The sequence below is a fragment of the Manis javanica genome, chromosome 14 (genome assembly GCF_040802235.1).
Source record: "Manis javanica isolate MJ-LG chromosome 14, MJ_LKY, whole genome shotgun sequence".
NCBI classification, from domain to species: domain Eukaryota; kingdom Metazoa; phylum Chordata; class Mammalia; order Pholidota; family Manidae; genus Manis; species Manis javanica.
In genome coordinates, this window is record NC_133169.1 from 32,367,519 (window position 1) to 32,388,926 (window position 21,408).

General features: G+C 56.1%; 1 protein-coding gene and 1 pseudogene across 1 annotated transcript; both read left to right on the forward strand.

The window, feature by feature from the left end:
* Positions 1-512: 512 nt before the first annotated feature.
* Positions 513-10,584, forward strand: LOC108386324 (pleckstrin homology domain-containing family G member 4B-like). The gene is given in 12 exon segments (XM_073221415.1): positions 513-563; positions 2,078-2,312; positions 2,315-2,421; positions 4,492-4,500; positions 4,727-4,966; positions 6,512-6,601; positions 6,674-6,904; positions 8,165-8,333; positions 8,987-9,166; positions 10,034-10,150; positions 10,195-10,246; positions 10,380-10,584. Coding segments are annotated over 12 exon segments (1,686 nt in total).
* Positions 10,585-18,350: 7,766 nt separating this feature from the next.
* On the forward strand, positions 18,351-21,222 carry LOC118969340 (leucine-rich repeat-containing protein 14B-like; annotated as a pseudogene).
* Positions 21,223-21,408: the final 186 nt, after the last annotated feature.

The following is a 21,408-nucleotide window of genomic DNA, read 5'->3' on the forward strand; positions in this document are numbered from 1 at the left end:
CAACTCCCAGCCTCCGGCCGGGCCCCGCGAGCTCACCACCCGCGTCGGCCGCTTCCCGGCCCCGCGGGCCACGCGCTGCCCGCCGAGCCACTCGCACGGCCGCCCCCTCGTCCGGGTCCCCCGCGCCCTCAGGCGGAGGCAGGGTTCCCGGCGCCCCGTCCGGGTCCCGCTGCGACCCGCAGCCACGTACCTTCTGGCCCGCAGAGCCGTCGCTGATGCCTTCACCCTGAAGCAGGGCCCGCTCTGGACCCTCCACCGCAGATCCGCAGGAGCGGGAGCCGCTTCTCCGCCGAGTTCTCTGAGGTCCAGCGGGGGCAGCGACACCAAGTCCGGATCGGTGCCGCCCCCGCAGGCGCGCCGAAAGGACGGTGCAGCCGAGCACGGCGCGGGTTCCTCAGCATCTGGTCTCCGCCCAGCCCGCTGCGCGGACAGGACAGCGCGGGCAGCTCCTCCCGGCCGGCAGGCCATACAACTGAGAGCAGCAGCAGCGGCTTCTCTCGGCGGCGCTCGCGATGCTACAGACTGAATATGGCGGCGGCAGCGCCTGCAGCTACTGCGCAGCCGCAAGACTCACGTGATCGGCGCTCTCGCCCAGTAGATGTCAAGAAATGGAAGCAACCTAAGTGTCATCAGTAGATGAATGGATAAAGAAGAGGTGGTACATATACACAATGGAATATCATTCAGCCATAAGGAGAAAACAAATCCTACCATTTGCAACAACATGGATGGAGCTGGAGGGTGTTATACTCAGTGAAATAAGCCAGGTGGAGAAAGACAAGTCTCGAATGATTTCACTCCTCTGTGGAGTGTAAGAACAAAGAAAAAACAGAAGGAACAAAACAGCAGCAGACTCAGAGAACCCAAGAATGGACTAACAGTTACCAAAGAGAAAGGGACTGGGGAGGATGGGTGGGAAGGGAGGGAGAAGGGGGAAAAGGGGGCATTACAATTCGCACACATAATGTAGGGGGTGGGGGGCTGGGGAAGGCAGTATATACACAGAAGACAAGTAGTGATTCTACAGCATCTTACGCTAATGGACAGCGACTGTAATGGGGTATGTGGGGAGGACTTGGTGATGGGGGGAGTCTAGTAAACATAATGTTGCTCATGTAATTGTAGATTAATGATACCAAAATAAAAAGAAGAAAAGAAAGAAAAGTTTCTAACACGGTAATTTGCTAATTTTTCCAAGAAGCAGTAGGAACTCTACCACTACAGCACAGTCATGCAGCACAGCGTGCCTGCTCCCAGTTCAGTAACAGTCAAACCCGAATATGTTGAAGGGTTTAGAAAATACCCGTCCTAACCTGCACACCCACTTCCCCTCAGAGAGCTCAACAGGAGCATGGGGGCCGTCTTCTCACACTCATCCCATCCTCCCCAGGGCTTTACTCTGACAAAGGGAAGCTCAGGCCCTCCCCTCCCACTGAGGCAAACACTATGCCGCAGGACACAAACCCCTCAGGCTCAGACACAAACTCACCTGGTCTCCCAGTGGGAAAGTCCAGCCAGCAGCTGCCACTGTGGGCAGAGGGGTCTTCCTGCCTCTCCGTCTGGCTCGCCCTGGTCCTGCGTCTAAGTGACCTGCATAGCAGTCCTGTGACCTGAGTTCACACGAGCCACCCTTGGCCTCACAGCATCAGGCAGGCCTTCCAGGCCATCTTGGCAGCGGTGGCCCCCTGCTGCCCTGACCAGCTCGCACCTCTGCTGTGCAGGTGAGTGGGTGGATGCCTTAGTGCCATGAGCTCCCAGAACCCGTGGGCCCAGAGCCAGTTGCCAAGTATCTGATGAGCTGTCACCAGGAGCCCACGGAGGTGACTGAGGGGAACTTCCCTGTGGCAAGGCAGTGGGTGCAGCACTGGCACAGGGCATTGCAGCTTCAAGAGACCATTTCTGTGACCACCCGGGCCCCAGTGCCCCACCTTTGGACTGGAGCCCCCTGAAGCAGGTGCTTGCCCAGGGGGCTGAGAGGGGACACCATAAGCAATCCTGGACTTGCCTCAGTGACTCTGAGGTCCACACCAGACAGTGGGCCCCACTGCTCCCTGGACAAACCACTCTGTGTGGGTAGGAGAGTAGGCAACTGGGCCCAGGTGTGCATGTCCCGGACGACAGCTCCACCTACTCTGAACCCATGCAGACACCCAGTGGCCACCCCAGGAAACACCCCCTGAAGAAAATAATGAAGAAAACACAAAGCTTTGAGATTCCATTAGGCTGTGGCCCCAGGAATGTGCACCGGCCAGGCCACACAGGGTTCTTCATCAGAGGACTGGAGACCACCACTGCCACAGCCCCAGAGAAGGTGGACCCCTGAGCCAGGGTGCTGAGAGCCCCCCTCAGAACCGGAGTCTGTCCTCTCCTGCCAGGACCCAGCCCTGTGAGGATGACGGGAGGAAGAGAGAGAGCAGGAAGGTGAGAAGGGAGCCCTCTGGCCTTCAAGCGCAGTGCTCAGTGGAGATCTAAACATCCAGAGCCATTCCATGTGCTCCTACAAAGCAGAGAATCCATAGGCACCCCTCCCAGCCCATCCTGTCCAGTCCAGGCTGAAACACATGTGCCTTTGCTTTTAAGCACGGTGTTACTTTCCATGTTTAGAACAGAATCCTTGAAAACTGCTTCTTTTCCATGACCTGAGGTAATGTGGCATACCCACTCTGATGGTTACATAGCCAAGTCTAATTATTTAAGGAGCCCTGATTTTAGAAATTTACAATAGGCAAATAAAGGCCACAATATGAAAATTTTACCTTAAAAATTGCTTTTACAAAAAGACCCTAAGTGTTGAGACTAGAGATATGCACCCATTTACCTATTGCCCAAACAGATGTGTCCATTTTAATGTGTCAAATATTTAAGGAAATGTTTGTAAACATTTTTTTATTAATAGTTTGGATAAAAGTGGGCAAGAACTCCACCCATGCCTAATGGCAGATAGCAGCATTGCTGGGCATTGCTTGTCCCTGGGCTGTTTGTCCATTTCTCTAGTGAGTGGTGGGCTGGCTGGAGGTGGGTGTCTTCCAGAACAGGCCTTAATCTGACCTGAGGGGGTTACATAAGTCTTCTGAAACACTCCTTCAAGTTTCCCTACCTCTGGCAGTTACAATATGCTTCTTAAAAGGTGGGACTTTTGGGACTTTGGGAGCATCTGCATTGCAGGGAAGGCAACAGGTTTGTGAACCGCCTTCCAGCTCCACCAAACTCATTTTGAAGGTTTAGGGGCCTCAGAACACAGGGGCGGAGCTGTCCACCTGCTGAGAGCGGCCCTTGGTTGTTCTGGGTCTGGGAGAACATGTGGGGATCTGTCCCACTTTTGGCCCTGAGGATAGGTCCCCTGCCTGCTGCATCCAGGCCACAGACCCACCAAGCCCAGGTCTGGAGTGGGGCCCTCCTCAGACACCAGGACAGTGGAGACAGTCCTGCTGCCTGTCTGGGGATGTTCCTGTCACTTGGCCAGCAGGCATCTCCCAGGAAATTCCGAGCCATCATGTCCACAAATCAACTTCCATTTGGTCCAAATACCCAGACCACTAATTTTATTTTGTTCCAAAGTATTTAAGGATGCTTATTTTCAGTGAGTGTTGACAAGAGGTGACTCCATGGCCCATGCTTGCTGTAACAGTGGCCCTCTGGTTTGCTGGGGGCTCCTCCAGGCCTGCAGCAGGTACTGACCGACCAGAAGGTGCCATTTTTTGTGAAAACAATAGCATTTGTAAAATTTGTTGTGCAGGTGTGGGAAAGCACACATTCTCCAAGCCAGCTGCAGTGGGTGCTCTCTGTAGCTCTTCAGACCACCACTGTATTTCTCGTCATTAGCTGCTATTAATTTTTCCACTTGAAAAAAACAAATATATGCAAAAGATTTGCCACCCCCATTAGCATCATTGGGATTGAGTACTTTAAGAAAGTTGCTGGTAGGATGCTGTCAAATAGAGAAGAAAGCAATGTGTCTCGCTGTTGTCAGGGTGGGGCCCCAGTTCACTAGCAGACTGCTCAGTGCCCAGGTGAAGTGCAGCCAATTGGTACAATGTGCATCCTTGAGACATGTACAGTGCTTGGACACCAGCAGGAACCGGGGAGGAGAAGAGGTCTGCCCCCTGCTCACATCCTTCCCTAGCCTCAGGGTCAGATATCACTATATAAAGCTGATTTTTCAGAAATAACTTCTGGTGGGTTAGCAGCAGGTGTGCATCAGAAACCCATGTCCCCATACATCTTCACAGCCTTCTTTGCAGAGGCTCCCTGCTGGAAGTGTTTGGATGTCCCCCCAGAGCAACCCCTGAAGAGGGGCTAGAATCACACCCTCTGGAAACAAGAGGCCTCATGACTAGGGCTTAAGTCAGGAGCCTGTGAATCTCACCCTTTCAGTTTCCAAAAGGATCTCTCATTTGTAAAGGCCATGATCAATAATGGGGAAGTTATTTTTTGTGCTAATAAGCATCCCTCCCTGCTTTTATCTTTCCTATTTATACTGCATCAAAGGAGCAACTCCAGGTAACAGTGAGAGAATGACTCAGGGCTGGGAGCACTCCTGTGAGCACTTGATGAACTGGAAGTGCTCTGCTTGCTGGGAACCTCCTGTCTGCATGCTGCCACTGTCCTTCTGGATTTCCATTGCTTCTGTCTCTGTAGGAGGCGGAAACGTTGACACGGTGTTACAGGGCCTTTGCCTGCAGCCTGACTGTCCCACCGGCTCTCTGTCTTCCAGCTGCCACCACAGCACATAATGGCCGAGATGATTTCCACAGAGAGGGAGTATGTCAGGTACTTAGGATATGTCATCAACAACTATTTTCCAGAAATGGAAAGAGCAGACCTGCCCCGGGACTTCTGTGGGAAGAGCCATGTCATCTTTGGGAACGAGGCAGAACTCCATGACTTCCAGGGCCAGCACTTCCTCATGGAGCTGGAGTGCTGTGGGCTCTGTCCACTGGCCGTGGGCCAGGGCTTCCTCAGACACGTGAGTCCCTCTGGGCTACAGGGAACCCAGGGCCAGGAGAGTTGGACCACTGCTGTCAGGGTTAGGCATGGGTCCCTAGGCACAGTAAGACTTGTGGCCCAGCCAGTGGCCCACAACAGGCAGGCAGCTGTGGGTCTAACAGCACTGGCCACACCCTGTACACATCGCCTGATGGCAGCCTTGTGGAGAGCCACACACACCGCTGGGTCTCGCCCACATCCTCATGCTTAGATCTGTACCCACCCTGCTCCCTCATGCCCAGGGCTAATTGGCTAAAGCAAGTCCCAATCAGCTTGCTTCCCATACCCAGGAAGCCCACTGGCCCCCTTCAGAACCCTTCCCAAAGTTCCCTGGGGCAAGGCCTGCCTAGTTCTGAGAATCTGGTGAGGACTCTTGACAGAAGCACATGGAATGTACATATTAACTGAGGGGCCTGTTTGCTCTCTCTTCAGCCACGAGTATGGACCGTCTCCCCATTAGGGTCTTTCACAAAATTCTTAATTCACTTTGGAAAGAAAATCCTTTCAGCAAATGCTTACCAAGCACTATTCTAGGCACAGGGACCCAGGGGGTCTGCACTGTGGGCAGATGAAACATTTGCCTCAGCACTTTTAAATAGAGATTCCGAAAACACCACAGATGAAAGAAATTCCACAGGTTATGTCTTTTCAGCTAGTTTTTTAAAGACACTTGTAGTCATAAGCTGCAATTTCTGTATTTTTTGCAATAATTTCAAGAATTTTAAATGTTTGGACAACTTTGGCTCTTGAATCTTAGTAACATTTCAAAGCCCCCCATTCTGAACCCTCCCAGAGTTGCCCTCTTGCCCCTTCCCCCAAACTCCACTTTAAGACAATTCCACGACTTGGCATCAGGCCTGGGGCACTCCCACACCTTCAGGAGCTGAGTAGTCTTGATGCAAGTCCAAGCCTCCAGCCTCCTGCCTCCTGCCTCCTGCCTACAGCCTCCTGCCTCCTGCCTCCAGGCTCCAGCCTCCTACCTCCAGCCTCCTGCCTCCTGCCTCCAGGCTCCAGCCTCCTACCTTCAGCCTCCTGCCTCCAGCCTCCTGCCTCCAGGCTCCAGCCTCCTCCCTCCTGCCGCCAGGCTCCAGCCTCCTACCTCCTGCCTCCAGCCTCCTGCTTCCTGCCTTCAGCTTCCTGCCTCCTGCCTGCAGCCTCCAGCTTCCTGCCTTCAGCTTCCTGCCTCCTGCCTCCAGCCTCCTGCCTCCTGCCTCCTGCCTCCAGCCTCCAGCCTCCTGCCTCCTGCCTCAAGGATCCAGCCTCCTGCTTCCTGCCTCCAGCCTCCTGCCTCCAGCCACCAGCCTCCTGCTTCCTGCCTCCTGCCTGCAGGCTCCAGCCTCCTGATTCCTGCCTTCAGCCTCCAGCCTCCTGCCTCCAGCCTTCTGCCTCCTGCCTCCAGCCTCATGCCTCCAGCCTCCTTCCTCTAGCCTCCTCCCTCCATCCTTTGGGAGAACTTTCATGAATGGCAGGGACAGCAGCGACTCCAACCCCACCAGGCTCAGGTGCCCTGTGTTCTCTTCTGCAGGAGGAACAGCTTGGCTTGTATGTGCTCTACAGCAAGAACAAGCCCCAGGCAGACGCCCTGCTCCACGGCCATGGCAATACCTTCTTCAAGGTCATCCCCCCTCCCCGCGAACCGCGTCGCCCTCAGCCTGGTTGCACCTGACCCCCTCTCCTGCCTGTGCAGGACAAGCAGTGGGAGTTGGGTCACAAGATGGACCTGGACTCCTACCTGCTGAAGCCCATGCAGCACATGGGTAAGTATGCGCTCCTGCTCCAGGACCTGGTCAAGGAGGCCGGCCTCTGCCCGGCCCAACAGCAGGAGCTGGGGGAACAGGGAGCTGCCAAGGACGTGGTCCGCTTCCAGCTGCACCACAACAATGATCTGCTCACCGTGGATGCCATCCGCGACTGCGACATAAGCATCCAAGGCCCTGATGGGCTCTCATGCGCTCAGGACTCTGGGCTGGTGCAGGGGAAAAACATGATCAGGGCCAAGAACACATGAACTTTCCTTCAGGAAAGTCCTCAAAACAGACACCTCCCAGAGGCCCCCCCAAAGACTCTACCAGAGGGGCAGGAGGGTGAGAGGAAGGACCCCAACATCTGGGCCACTGGGGCAGTAGCTACATGCATGAAAAGCAGGCTGGCTGCAGACCAGACTTATTGGAGCTGTTTTAAATCAACTGGATGCATCGACATTTCAGCTGTACTGTGGGGCTTTGGGGGTGCTAAGGCCAATGCCCACACACTCCCATGGTGGCGTGGCAGGTCCAGCACATGAGGAAGAGGAGACTGCCCTCTCAGATGGGACCCCTTGTGTCTGCAGGTCAGAAGGCATGGATACAGAATTCCCCACACAGAATGAGAACACTATGCCTCGCTGAAACGGGGCTGACCTCAAGATGGAAGGCTGTGGGATAGACCTGCTGTTGTTTGGGATCCATCTCACAAGGGAGCAATTGCCTGGCAAGGGTGCAGAGACTGCAGCCCCCCTCCCCCCACAGCATCAGCCCAGATGCTGCTCAGACGGGATCCTGGGGGTGAGGGAACTGCACTGACATGCGTGAAAGGGCTTTCACAGACCCTTTGTGTGAACCGGCAAGCACAGGAACCCGCTGAGGGTTCAGCATCCGGTTCCAGACCTAGTGTATAGGTTTTACCCTCACATCCAGGCAACTCTTGAACCCCAGCTGGATGTCCTATAATTCAACCCAGTTCTGACACCATCTCTTTGAGTCAGTGTCAGACCCCACAGGTTAAGGGCTCTGTCCCATGAGATTGCCCCCTACCCCACCCAGTCACAGGCTGGAGGTTCCAAAAACCCCCTCCTTAGGTTTGAGTAATTTGCTAGAGTGGCTCAGAGAACCTAGGGAAGCATTTTACTTCCTAGATTTACAGCTTATTGTAAGGGATGTAACTCAGGGGCCAGAGGGAAGAGCCGCACAGAGCTGGGCATGTGGGGAGGGCCGTGAGTCTCCACTGCCCTGGGTGCACCGGTCTGCACACTACAAGCCTGGCCTTTGGGGTTTGGGGGAGGCTTCATTCCCAGGCAGGACTGATTGAGTCAGTGGCCATTGGGGATTGAACTCAAGTCTCAAGTCTCCTTCCCAGAAGCCAGGGTGGATGTAACAGCTGGAATCTAATCATCCCTGAGGGAGACTTGCTCTGTCTGCAGGTGAATTTGAAGGAACAGGGGCCACTGAGATGCCAGGATGCATTCATCATTTGCTGTGGAAGGAGAAAGTATTTGAGGCAAGTGCTCCCCTTTGAAGACCCCATTCTGTTCAGCAAAACCACAAAGGTGGGTGGGAACTACAACACCTACACATACAAGCAGTCCTTCAAGGGGTCCCTCCTCCCATGTGCCCAGTGCCACTGGGGGTCAGGCCTGGTCCACTGGAGACAAAGCAGGGAGCACGTGGTGTCTGCTACTTGCTGTGGTGCTCTGGCTGTTTTTGAAAACCTCAGACCTCCCAAAGCTGCAGGGACATTCACCCTTTCCAGTCCTGTGTGCTGGCTCAGGCTGGAAAACAAACATCTCCTCAGTCCGTAACTCCAGCCTGGATTTTGGTCATGGTGAATGGAGGCGGCCTTCCCTCACCTGCCCCTCGCTGATGGAAGCTAAGGGTGAGGTCTCCTGCTCCCAGGCTCCTCCCAGGGAAGACCACCCCTGCGAGCCCTAACCTACCAGCACTGAGGGACATCACAGGGGTCCTGCAGCCCTGGGTGAGAGCCAGAGGACTCCATAGAGCCTTCCCATTCCACCATCATTTCTCCAGTGGGAAAATGGAGGCTCCAAGAGGGAGCCAATGCAGACGGGGGCACTCCACCCATCCCATGCATGGGAGCCCCTGGCCCAGCCTTGTCCACACCACCTGGTGTCTGCAAATCTCCAGCACTGACGCGCTGGGGTCAAACGGTCAGCCAGAATGTGGTCAGCTGCTCAAGGGAGGGCCTTGGAGTTCTTGACAGTGCTGCCCCTCGGGGCTTGTGATGCAGACAGCAGAGATCAGGATGATGGAGAATGTGGGTGACAGCAGTTTGAGGTTCAAGATCTGGTTCTACAGGTGGAAATCCCAGGACACCTACATTCTTCAGGCCAGCTCTGCGGAGGCCAAGACCACCTGGACTGACGTGATCAGGAAGATCCTGCGGCGGCAGGCGCTGAGGAACAGAGGTGGTGGGATGTCAGGGGGCTGGGCTTGTGGCAGGTTTAGACTAGGGTTTGGGGTGAGTGGGGGCAGGGTTTAGGCTGGACTTTGGTCTGTGCTTGGATCAGTGCTTGGGGCGGCTTTGCTCAGGAAGCACAATGGCCCCTACACCCCTTCCAGTGGGTCAGTCCTTTGCAGGAGCTGGAAGCTGTGGTACCTGGTGGGGTCTTCCTCCCCAGCCTCCCCTTCTCTTGCCCATACCCCTGCCCCACCTGGCTCTGATTATCGCCTTCCTTCCTCTGCTTGGGTCTCCAGGGGCCGCCTCGTCACCTGGGCTCATGGGCTCATGCCCATGGTCATCTGGTCACCTGGGCTCATGCCCCACCCAGCACTCAGCACACAGCATGTGTGCCTGGCCTGGGGGCCTCTGTCCCCGACTGTTCCCCTCTGTCTCCTGCTGTCCTCATTGTACCCCATTGTCCCTTCTAACCCCCTTTGTCCCCTAGTGCCTCTACCATTCCCTGCTGTTCCCAAGTCCCTCCATCTTCTGCTGTCCCTTGCTGTCCCCATTGACCCCCACCATTCTGTCTGTCCCCACTGCAGGCTGTACCTGCTGCCCAGCTCACCGCTCTTCACCAGCAGACAGGGTATTTCCCCTTCTCTCCCACTGGATACCCAGTCTCCGAGGCCCCTCACCTTTCTCTTGGTCCCTGAAAAGGGCCACTGTGAGGCCAGGTTGGAGGCACTGCCACCTCTAGGCCCCAAGAACACTCAGGGAGCAGGGCCGGCCAACCTGACATGCGCCTGGCCTAACGATTCTGGGTGTAGAGCATCATCGGCGGCATCGTACTCAATGAACTGCTTGGGGAATGGGCCATATTCTTTCATCTTAGAACTCAGAATGCAGGAGGTGGTGTGTATGGGGATGGGCAACAAGCTGTTTGTGGACATCAAGCCCAGCGATGCAACCAGAAGTGACCAGGCTGCCAACTACATCACGAAGGAGACAGGTGAGGTGACTTGGCCCTCACTCTCACCCTGCCTGCCCACTCAGACCCAGGCCCCACATGTCTGGTGGGCCCTGTGGGCCAGCGGGAGGGTGGACGGTAAGGTCCACACCATGCCTGGGTGACCCCAGGGAGAGGAAGTTGGCCAGTGCTCTGGATGGGACTCTCATTCTTGAATCTGGCTGCGCTTCTGGAGCAGAGGCCAGACTCACGTGTTTTCTGTCCTCTCCAGAGTCACAGACCCAAATGTCCACAGCTGTGCCTGCTCCCGGTGGCCAGGCCGCCCCCTTCAAGAGGCCACATTCCACCATCTCAGAGAGCAGCACATCCTCCTGCAGCAGCCAGCCCTCCACCTGAGGGCCATGGCGCCTGCATGGACCCCGCTGCCCAGCCCACGCGGGAACGCTGAGCCCCACCCACTGCCACTGGCCATGTGACATTCCCACCTGCATCGAGGAGGACAAGCAGGAGCAGGGGGCAGGGAGTCAGCCTTCCACATGTGAGTACATTTGCACATGGGAGCCATGCACACTCAGCTTCCCGCAGCTGGTTTGGGTGAGGATGCCCACACATTCATTTCTTTCTTTTTTGTGTTATGTACTTCTAAAAGTTTTCAAACAATTTATAATTTCTCTTTTGTAAAAACAAAAAACTTCCAGTTTCATCCAAGATGTGGTAACAGGGAACAGATTTAAAGCAAAGACCAGACAAAACAAGACATAAGCAGACAAAAGATATGAAACAGGAAGTTTTAAGGCCTGGACTTCCAGCATCAAAGGACAGGAAGGCAGGAGAGCCCTGCAGCTGTGCTAATTTCCTCCGTGAGAGTCCCCAGGGCCTGTGCGGGGATGAGGGACCAGGAGGGGCCCGGCAGGCTGCCCGAGCTGAGATGAGCAAAGGCGGCTGGGCTTGCAGGACTGAGCAGAGGCCTGTGCAGAGCGGGAGGCCACATGAGGCTGGAGCCTTTAGCAGAACTGGAGCACTCCCCTGTGCTCATGTGATGCCTGATGGAACCCTGGAAACTCGCAGGACACAGGGCGGCCACAGGGGGACCCAGTACTGCCCAGACCCACCCTCCAACCACACCCTGAGGATCCAGCTGTTCTCGGGTAACCTAACTATGTCCCAGAACAAAGCACCAGGAAATTTATACGACGACAATATCCCACACCCAACACAGAGAATTCCCATTGCCAGACATCCAGACACAGGCCTGCAACAAAGCAGGAAGCATAAACCATAACGAGGAGAATGATTGGTCAAGTAAAACCAGCCCAGAGCGATATGGTACTGTCAGCTGTGGGTTGTTCTGTGTCCCTGATATCCACAAAGTTAAATAGGACAGGGTGGATACAAAACGATACCCAGGCTGAACTTAGAGGGGTAGAAGACCACAGCATCTAAGATGAAATGCATAGGGGTTAAGTCAACAGAGGAAATTATCTGAACTAAAGGCATGTCAGTAGCAACTGTCCCAAAAGGAACACGGGGTCAAAAGAACATCAGTGGGCTACAGGACAACACCAAGCAGCCTGATAAATGTGTAATTAGAGTTCCCAAATTGGGGTCAACACAATTTTAAAGGAACAATGGCTGAGTACTTCCCTAATTTGACAAAACTACAAACGCACAGCCCTAGAAGATGTGTGAACCCCAAAAACAGACATAACCAGACTGCATGGCGCCAGTGGCAGGCAAGAGCTCCCGAAGGTAACCAGAGGAAAATGGCAGGCTCTGTACAGGTGAGTGGTTGGGGGTGGCTGCAGGTCCCCCACTGGGAGCAGGACGGCATCTCATCTGTGACAGCCTAAAAGAAGAAGCTGTCAAACTAGAATTCGTACCTGACAAAAGTGTCTTTCAAAAATGGTGAAATAAAGTCATTTCAAGCATGCAGAAGCTACAACGACTGCACATGAGCAGGCTGAAACATTCAAGGGCCTCTTCAGGGACAGGGAAACTGCTGACAGATAGGAGGCCTGTGCATAACAGAGTGTGGGGCACCAGGCTTCTCCATCATCTGGATCTGCAGAAGACAGGCAGCTGCCACATATACGGAAAACACAAACATGACAGCATTGGACTTGAGGTTTATCACACGTGTGGGCAAGACCAGTGACATGGCAGCATATGGCAGGAGGGTTGGAGGAAGGTTTCTGGATGGGTGAAATTACCCCACAAGCACCACGGAAATAACAAAACCAAGATTCGGCAAATGCAACACCAGAGCAGCTGAGGTGGGTTCATCAGAGAAGCTCAGTCCGAAAGCTCACAGGAAAGAGAAGTAGTGAGGAGCGGAGGGCTAACCAGGAAGGGGCCTGGGGTGGCCGCACACAATCACATCAATGCAAATGAGGACAAGGGTGCTCCTGCAGGCTTTGAGCCTCACGGTGCGCACAAGGCCAGAGCTGTCACCCTGCACTTGGGGAGTAGTTGCTTTGTCAGTCATTTCCCAATTGAGCAGCATCTTGTATAAGCACAAGCAAGCACACATCCCCATGGAGATAGAGCGGACATGCACACAGAACCACGGGGGCTTGTTTTCTCACCCCCTGCAAGTGGACAGTAGGCAGGCATGGTGTGGACAACCTCAGTTTCTGGTGACCCCCCAGAACACCCATTCCATAAACAGGCCCATCCCTGGCTGATAGTGCCAGGCCAGGTGCCCACTCAAGCCCAGAATGTGCCATTGCTACCATGAAAACATCTCTGAGGCATCACCTGACCACAAAGGTGTCTGTGTATGGGCCGACATCGGGTGAGACCTACTTGGGGCGCCTAGGTGCTGTGTGTGACCTTGGGCTGCCCTCCCCACCCACACTCCAGGTCTGGGCTGATGCCCTGGGAAGGTCTGCATGGAGCAAGGCTGGGCATGTGCCAGCATTGCCAGCCCAGAGCGGTGACACTCTCCCAGAGGTGATGGAGGTGGCTCGCACCTGGGCTGGCAGGTGGGCTCTGCCTTCCCCCATCACAGAGCCAGAACTACAGACTTGGGGAAGGTATATCTTCACAAGCTCAGCTCAGCCATCCTGCACTAGGGTAGAAACAGCACCTTATCCCCACAGAGCAGCAAGCAGGCAGGCACCAGCTAGACACACGGGAGGTGTGACTGCACCAGTTAGGCTTGACCCCATGCCTGGACCCTGAGGCTCTGCTTGTCCCAGGGTGACGCAGGACAGCCCCTGCAGTGGAGACTGTGCAGAGGCTGCTCCTGCCCTGCCTGGAGCAGCTTCTGATTACACCTGAAGTCCTCCCTTGGCCTCATTTTCTGTCTCCCTTTTGACCTGCACATCCTGGCCTGTGAGCTGGAGGCCTTCTGATGGTGGAGAGGTCTCCTGAGCACCTCTCCCCAGGCCTTAAATCCCACGGGCCTGCTCTGTTGCAGATGGACAGGCCAGGGACCTGTTCATAAGCACAGCAGTGCCAGACTCCTAGCTGTCTGTCCTTTCTGCTTAGAGCCAGCCTCACAGGTTGTCACATCATAAATCTGCATGCTGAGCAGGAAACACCTCATTCCCAATTTAAGAGCTTCAGGGGCTCCTGAGTGGTGGGCACGATGGGTGGGAGCGGCAGCTAGGCACTGGAGGGTGGCAAGCTGATGGTCCAATCCTGAAGTGGCTTTTCTTCTCAGGGACCAGGTCCACACAGAGCATCTTGGGGGACAGCAGCCCCATCCTCCCAGGGGCTTTTCTCTAACAAGGACCCCAGTGTGCCTCCCCCCAGTCTTCCACAGAGGGGCTCACATCTGCCACTCAGCAGAGGCCAGGTCACCAGAATCGTGAGTACCTTCTGAGACCCCTACGCAAGAGGCCCAGGTGGGGCTGGGATGGGGCCCCATGCGTGCCAAATGATGCTGGGTCTCCCTGGGCCACACAGACCCCTGGGGACTGGCTCCTCACCCACACCTCCATGCCAGGTGCCCAGCAAGCTTGGCTGTGGAACCAAAGGTCTGGCGCCATGCTGGGTGCCACTGAATAGCAGAGACCTGGGGTCTTCTCCAGGCACTGATTCTACCCACCACGCAGAGGCCTGCACCCATGCCATCGGCCACGTCCCAGGCAGGTGGTGTGGGTCCCAGGCAGGTGGTGTGGGCTCTGGCTTCCTCATCAGAGCCCCACATCCTGGGTGGAGGGCTGGCGGTCAGTGGGCAGTTGCTGAACCCAGCCCTGTGAGATGTCAGCTGGATGCCACTGCTGCTGAGGGTCAGGTTTCTGCCTAGAGTAGGGCCCCTCTGGGAAGTGTGCAAGGCCCACCCTCCCTAGGGCTGATACAAAATGTGCTTTTAGCTTGGGGTGTTGAGAGGGCCTGGTGTCTGCCCCCACCTGTTGCAGGGAGAACAGGAGGCCCCAGACACCACCCTAGATGTACACATCGAAACACGGTCCCTTGAGAGAGCCTGAGGCGACCTGGGAAAGGGGCCAATCAGACAGGAAACCACAAGCCATCTCCTTCAAAGAGACCTTCTCAGAGCCTCAGCCAGCCCCCACCCACCCCTGGTCATGGACACCTTCACTCTGCAAGAGCAATCCCCGCCTCTGGGAAACACCCCCACATGCCTGCCTGGGCAGCACCAGAAGGGAAGGCCCAATCTTGAGGGTGTGTTGAGCCTAGAGTCCGATGACCGGGCCCTTAGGGCACATCCTCTAGGTCACTCCTGATGGCCAGTGACCCCAGTTCTGATTGGTGACTCCCTCCCCTTCCAGCAGATCAAAACCACCCATGACTTAGGATCCTGGACTGTGGTTTGATGGGCCGGCAAAGCACACCCTGAGAGTGACAGGCTTTCCAGGCAACCCCCAAGTAATGGGGCCTCCCACTTGCTGTCACTGCCCAGGCTTCCTCAGATGCTTCCATGGCACAGCTGCCCCACCAGGACAGATGTTACAGCATGGAGGGGAGGTACCTGGCCAGGAGGCTGCTCCCCTGCTCCCCAACCCCTACTGACCTCCCTAGGTTCTTGCTGCCTGAACCCCCTGCTAACCAGCATATCCAAGAGGGCAGAGCACATATTCTTGGAGCACCGCTCAGCCAGGAGCAGCTCCTAGGGGACGAAGTGCCCTCTCCTTCCAGACGGGGTTTCCCTGACACCTGTGTGTGCCCCGGGGCATGGCACCCAGCCAACAGGGGCTCTGAAGTCAGCAGAGCCACAGCATGGCACAACAGTTTCCACACATACCACAAATCCACATCACAGCAGTCACATAGCAGAGCCATGGCCCACTGGCCGGGCAAGTCCAGCAGGTTCTCAGGGCCTGGATGTTCTGCGCATGGAGCTGGGGAGGCACAAAGGACATCAAACAACACAGCAACAGCCTTACCACTGCCGTGCCCCCAGCCCATCAGCTCCCACCACCCCACTGCTTCCCAAGGCCAAGCTTACACAGACCACCTCCAGGTGCGTACGTGGGTCGGAGATCAAGTTCCAAGTCTGCATGTCAGTGTGGACTCCGTGTGCCTGTAAAATAATGAGACTGTTTTACACAAACCACATTTCAAATCATCTAAGTTCCTTCAGCTCACACGAGTGGCTGCTTCTGAGACACGCGCAAATGCACTTTACACACCCATGTTTCAGGACTGCAACAGCAAGCAGAACTGACATGTTTCAAGGCCAAACCTTTTTACCCACAGGCCCCGCGTGCTGGCTGGGGGGTCCACCAGGGCAACCGCACATGGGTGTCTGTCCAGGGAAGTCAACCATGCAGAGGACACCGTTTCCACTGGCCTGGCCTCAGCTACTGCCTTTTTAAAGGAACCTGTTGGGATTCTGAGAGCACCTTGTGGGCACCCTGGCCACACAAGGCCTCTGCTGTCCCAGGTGGGGCAGGGCTGGCGGGGTCCAGCAGGTGGAGCAGTTCATTCTTTTGAGTCTGTGATGGATGCTTCTCTGTAGGGAGAGTCCCAGTCACAGAGGGAGGAACCACCAGCAGACTTGTGCCCAAAGAAGCAGGACACCCCCCATGCCCACTCAGCAGCCTGGAGGTCACATGCCTTGGGTCCCACCTGCCTGGGCATTGCCCAGCCTTCCTCCCACCTGCCTGCCCAGCTCCTCCTGCCCCCACGAGACCCCCAGGCCCATGCTGCCCTGGCCTCCCACATACCCTAGCCCCGCCAGAGTGGAAGCACATGGACTGCCCCAGTGTGCAGGGGCCCAGGCAGGTGGGGGCATCTCAGCAACCTTCCTGGCAACATGGCCTGGTGGGTGAGGATCACAGCAGCCCCTCCAAGGTGTGTCCTGGCACAGGTACCTCTGAGTGCAGCTGGAAGTTCGATTCCATTTCCTTTTTAACTGGGTGCACTGCTAGTGAGGGGCTGAGGCCACAGGTTGTGAGGTGGGACCCCGGTTGTGGCAGGGGCACGGCCAATGGGATGGTGCCCTCGTGGAAGGAGGTGACGTTGTGCCAAGGAGAGCTCCGCACCTGCGGAGGAAGAATTCGTGTGTGGTCTGCTAGTAACAGTTTTTTTGTTACTTTGTTTCAAGGATGGCATGTTCCAAAGTTTAGGAACATAAATAAATGGGACTTACTTTCCCATGACCTGGTTGTGCTTCTCTTACTTGGTCTGTGGGATCCAGGATGTCACCTATGCACCCCACCCAGGGAGCCAGCTCCTGCCACCCTGAGGGGAAGTGGCCCTGTGACTAACTCTGGGGTCTGCCCAGTCTAGACCCACATCCATGCCACTCACCCTCAAGTGATGTCAGGGGCAAAGTCCCACAGGCTCATGCACACAGCTCACCTGCCTGACAACATGGGTTTCAGCCCTTCCCCCCAGGGACTGCAGGGAGGGCAAGCCCTTGGGCACCAGTGGGTGGCAGCCCATCCGGCACATCCATGGGCCCACTCCCTCCTCTTCTCACATAGCCTCTCTGTCTCTGTCTCCCTCTGTCTCCATCTTTTTCTCTGTCTTTCTGCCTCTCTCTGTCTCTCTGTCTCCCTCTGTCTCTCTATCTCTGTCTCCCTCTGTCTGTCTCTGTCTCTGTCTCCCTCTGTCCCAGCCATGACCCCCAAGACCAGCATGGCCCTGCTGGCCTGTGAGCTAAATGCCCAGCCCTGCCCTCAGCAGTGATGTTGGCAATGGTGTCTGGTCATGAGATAATCATTTGACACCCATGAGTACTGGGTGCCACTGGAAGAATTTTTTTACTCCTCTTAGGTCTAAGCTGGGGCTCTGTAACAAAAAACAGATTAACAAGAGAAAAGCATACAATTTATTTCATGTAAGTTGTGCATGCAATGGGAGCCCCCATAAGCAAATAAGGACCTGAAGAAGTGGGCGGCCCAGGGGTTTCTGTACTAGGAGAAGTGAAGAGGCAGTTGTGGAAACAAAGTCCCACCGAGGAGTCTGTCAGCACAGAGCTCCAGGCCCGCCTCTGGTGACAACGCTTCTTTCTTCCCGATACAGTGGTACGGGGGCAGGACTCTCACTGGAGTTTCTGCTCCTGTTTGGGACGAAGAGAGGGTCAGTGCCCTTATGCTTGCTGCTTCTCAAGAACCCTCAGCTCAAAATGATCCTGGCACCAAGCAGCATACATCAGGCGCTGGGTTCTGCCACCCTGCAGACACCACATGGTGGACTGTCACATCTCACCTGCTGCCAGGTCCTGAGAGCAGATAAGGAGATGGACTCAAAAGATAGGCAGACCCTTGGGCTGGTGGCAGCTCTGAGCTCGGCCCCTCCCAGCCCAACAGGATGCATTGCGTGTCCTCCCAGCTCACTCCGGCTATGGTTCCTCCCATGGAAGGTGGGGAAGCCAGAGAGTGCCCAGGTCCTCAAGGAAGATAGAGGAAGAGGAGGGAGGAAGCAAATGGAAGAAACAGTTGTCAGTAGAGCCATCCCCATTCCTGGTACCACATCGCCAGGGCCCAGACAAGTCAAGGGTGGGTGTCCATCCCTGGGGCCCCTGATGAAGTTTGTGGCCCAGGGCCTGACTTCATTCTCCATGGAGAGTCCCAGACATGTTCCACCCTGGGTGCAGCAGACCCCCCCAGCCCAGCTAAGCACAAGGGACAGGGTGGTCACCTCCTGACAGCCCTGCGGCCAGAGCCAAACAGGCACCCAGGACCAAAATAGCCATCAGATGACTGCAGCGCTGGCTGGTGCCTTCTGCCCAAAAGCAAGCAGCTTGAGCAGATGCAGCTAAAATTAGCGAGAAGGGTGCATGCCCCTTGGAGAAGGAGGAGGAGGGAGGCCAAAGACAAACAGGATGAGGTTGCTGCGTTCCTGTTCTGCTGAGGCCATGCTGTCCCAGCCCCAGGTGGCCCAGTGGAGCCTGGAAGCTGTGGCCCACAGCGTCTACCTGCTCCTGTTCAAAGCCAGCTACTTTCTGAAGCAGGCAGAGGTGATCCGTGTTCTTCTGGGGCACTGGCCACTGGAGGAATTCAGGCTGAGTGCCCTGCTGGGGCCCAGCACAGAGCATCCAGTGGACCTGCGGGACCGGGCCTGCCAGGCCTGCCTGGAGGCCTCTGTGCAGGGCCTCTCAGATGATGTGCTCCAGGCCAAAAGCTGGAGGCGGCTGCAAATGCCAACCTCACAGGAGTCCAAGATGTGCAGGTGCAGCAGTGCCCCTGTGGGAGGGTGCTGGGCAGGTGGGGTTGCATGGAGCTGCTGTGCAGGACCTGCTGCCAGCTGCAGACAGAGCCCTGCACAGCCCAGAGGCCCATCCAGGTCCTTGCTGATCTCTTTGTCACTGATGGCAACTTCAAGGTGGTGGTGCAGGCCCTGGGGCCAATAGGCCCCACTCCCCTGCAGCTGCACTGCCTCTCCTTCAGGGCGGACAGCCTGGACCCTGGCCAGCTCCTACATGTGCTGTGTCTGGCAGGGCCCCAGGAGCTGCACAGGCTTAAAGTGGTACACAATGTGTGGCTGCATGCAGGCCACGTGCAGCAGCTGCTGCCCAGGTGGGCCTCCCCTGGCTGGTCTCACTCACCTTGCCTGCCAAGGCCTTCAACCCTCCCCCTGGTAGCCCCCCAGCCCCTGACGGTGAGGACCCCTTCTTCACCCCTATCTCCTGGGATCTCAGCCAAATGAGCCAGCTCACTGAGCTGAGTGTGGCCTTCTCCACACTGACAGGGAAGATCCAGAAACTGCTTGGGTGAGTCTGGAGTGATAGCACGGACAGCCCCCAGCATCTCAGTGGGGTCAGGCTCACACAGGGCCTCCTGGGCAGGTTGAGGATGCACTGAGGGGCCATAAAATGGTACCTGGCCATGAGGCGGGGTTAGGTGGGTATCTCAGCCTGGCACACACCAAGAGGCCAAAAAGGGGCAGGTGTTTAGCATGAACCACACTATTCATACAGACAAGTGGGTCAGAGATGCCGCCCAAATCCAAACTCCCAGACACAGGCTTCCTAGGCTTGGCTGTCAGGCCTGTTCCCTCGACCCTTTTATGAATGCAGATTCAAGGTGCAGGTATGAGTGGGGCAGGTGGGAGAAGTGCTCAGCCCCAGGCCTGATGTGGATGAGAGTTGGTGGGGTTTCCTTGTGGGTGGAGGAGGGGGTAGGAAAGATGCACGTAGGAACGTTTTCCACCATGCAGGGCTGGGCAAGGCTGCAAAGAGCTCGCTGTGGGTTAGATGCCAGGGGCTCCATGCAGGGTACAGGGGTGAGAGGTGGGCAGGAGGCTATCTCAACAGGAGGATGTGGGACAGACCTCAGGACTCTGGACCTCCTCTTCACTGAGCACTCAGCCAAGTGACACCAGACCCTGGCCCATTGTGCTGGAGGGCAGGGGACCAAGCAAGTACCCAGATAGGGGTGCCACTCCTCACCAGCCAGAGCAGAGCCTCACCCCAGCTGTGCATTTACTGGTGCCGGCTGCCCACCCCACCAGCATCAGGACTCAGCGGGGTCCCAGGCAAGGCTGAGGCTGGGCTAGATGGCTCCAAGGCCCTTCCTGCCCTAAAACTGTGGGCTTCCTCTCTCCACTCAGAGGGAAACCAGTGTTTCAGTCCCTGCCAAGCCACACATCTCCCCCTCCAGCAGACATGGAACGCTCGGCAGGGAGCCAAACATGTCCCCACACTCAGAGCCCGTGGCTCATTGACAAGATGGATCTGCCATTCTAGCCGCTGAGGACAAAGCCAGGCCTGTTTTCAGGTGAAGGTGATTCTTCACCCACAGGGCAACACAGTCTCAATGCCTCGGCCCTCCCACTGGAGCCACAGGGCAGCCACAGCAGCCTGTAATGAATAAGTGTGGCTGTGTTCCTATAATGCTTTACCTATGGACCCTGGCATGGGAATTTCATATAATTTTCACCTGTCACTAAGTATTCTTTTAATTTTTTCAGCTATTTAAAGGTGTAAAAACCATTTCAGCTCTCAGACTGAGCTAAGGCAGTGGGTGGATTTGGCCCAGAGGCTGTAGTCTGCTGGCCTCTGAGACAGGCTCAATCGGTCTGCACCCAGAGTCCCTCTCACCTGTGCTGTCTTCTCCCAGAAACCTAGGAACCCCTCTGAGAGTGCTGGACCTGGCCAATTGCTCCCTGAACCACGCGGACATGGCCTTCCTGGCGGCCTGCACCCACACCACCCACCTGGAGGTGCTGGACCTCAGTGGGCACAGCCTTGTTGAACTGTTCCCCTACACCTCCAGGCTGCTGGGCTGGGCCGCCCCGACATGGAGGGTCAGATGCTGGAGGAGTGCAGCATCCGAGACAATCACGTGGACACACTGGGGCTGGCACTGAACCCCTGCTGCAGGCTCCGTGAGCTCTGGTTCCTGGGGAACCTGCTGTCGGCTGTTGCCCTGAGGTGCCTCTTTGCCACTCTCTGTGAGCTCCCGGAGCTGCAGTGCATAGAAGTCCTGGTTCCCAAGGGCTGCTACCCTGAGAGTGCCACCTACCCCCAGGATGAGCTGGCCATGTCCAAATTCAACCAGCAAAAATATGAGATTGCCAGGGACCTGCATGCACTGCTGCTGCGGGCCGGCAGGGATGACATCCGGGCCTGCACCCCAGTCTTCCGAAGCTTTGACCCAGACATTCAAGAAACAAGCAATGAACTTGGAATGTTCTTGCTGCAAACTTTCAAAACTGCTCTGGAGAATTCCAGAGCACTGGAGCAGATGGAGTAGGGCCTTGCACAGGCCAGGGCAAGTCTCACACCTCAGCTGCCAGGTGGCCTGGGCCGCACATCTGCTCCAAAGCATTACTTAATGAATGCTGCACACAGCATCCATTAGGTGCCAGCACAGAAGAAGCCCTGGCTTCCAGGAGTCACCTGAGACCACTTTAGCATGAGGGCAACTCGCAGCCAAGCC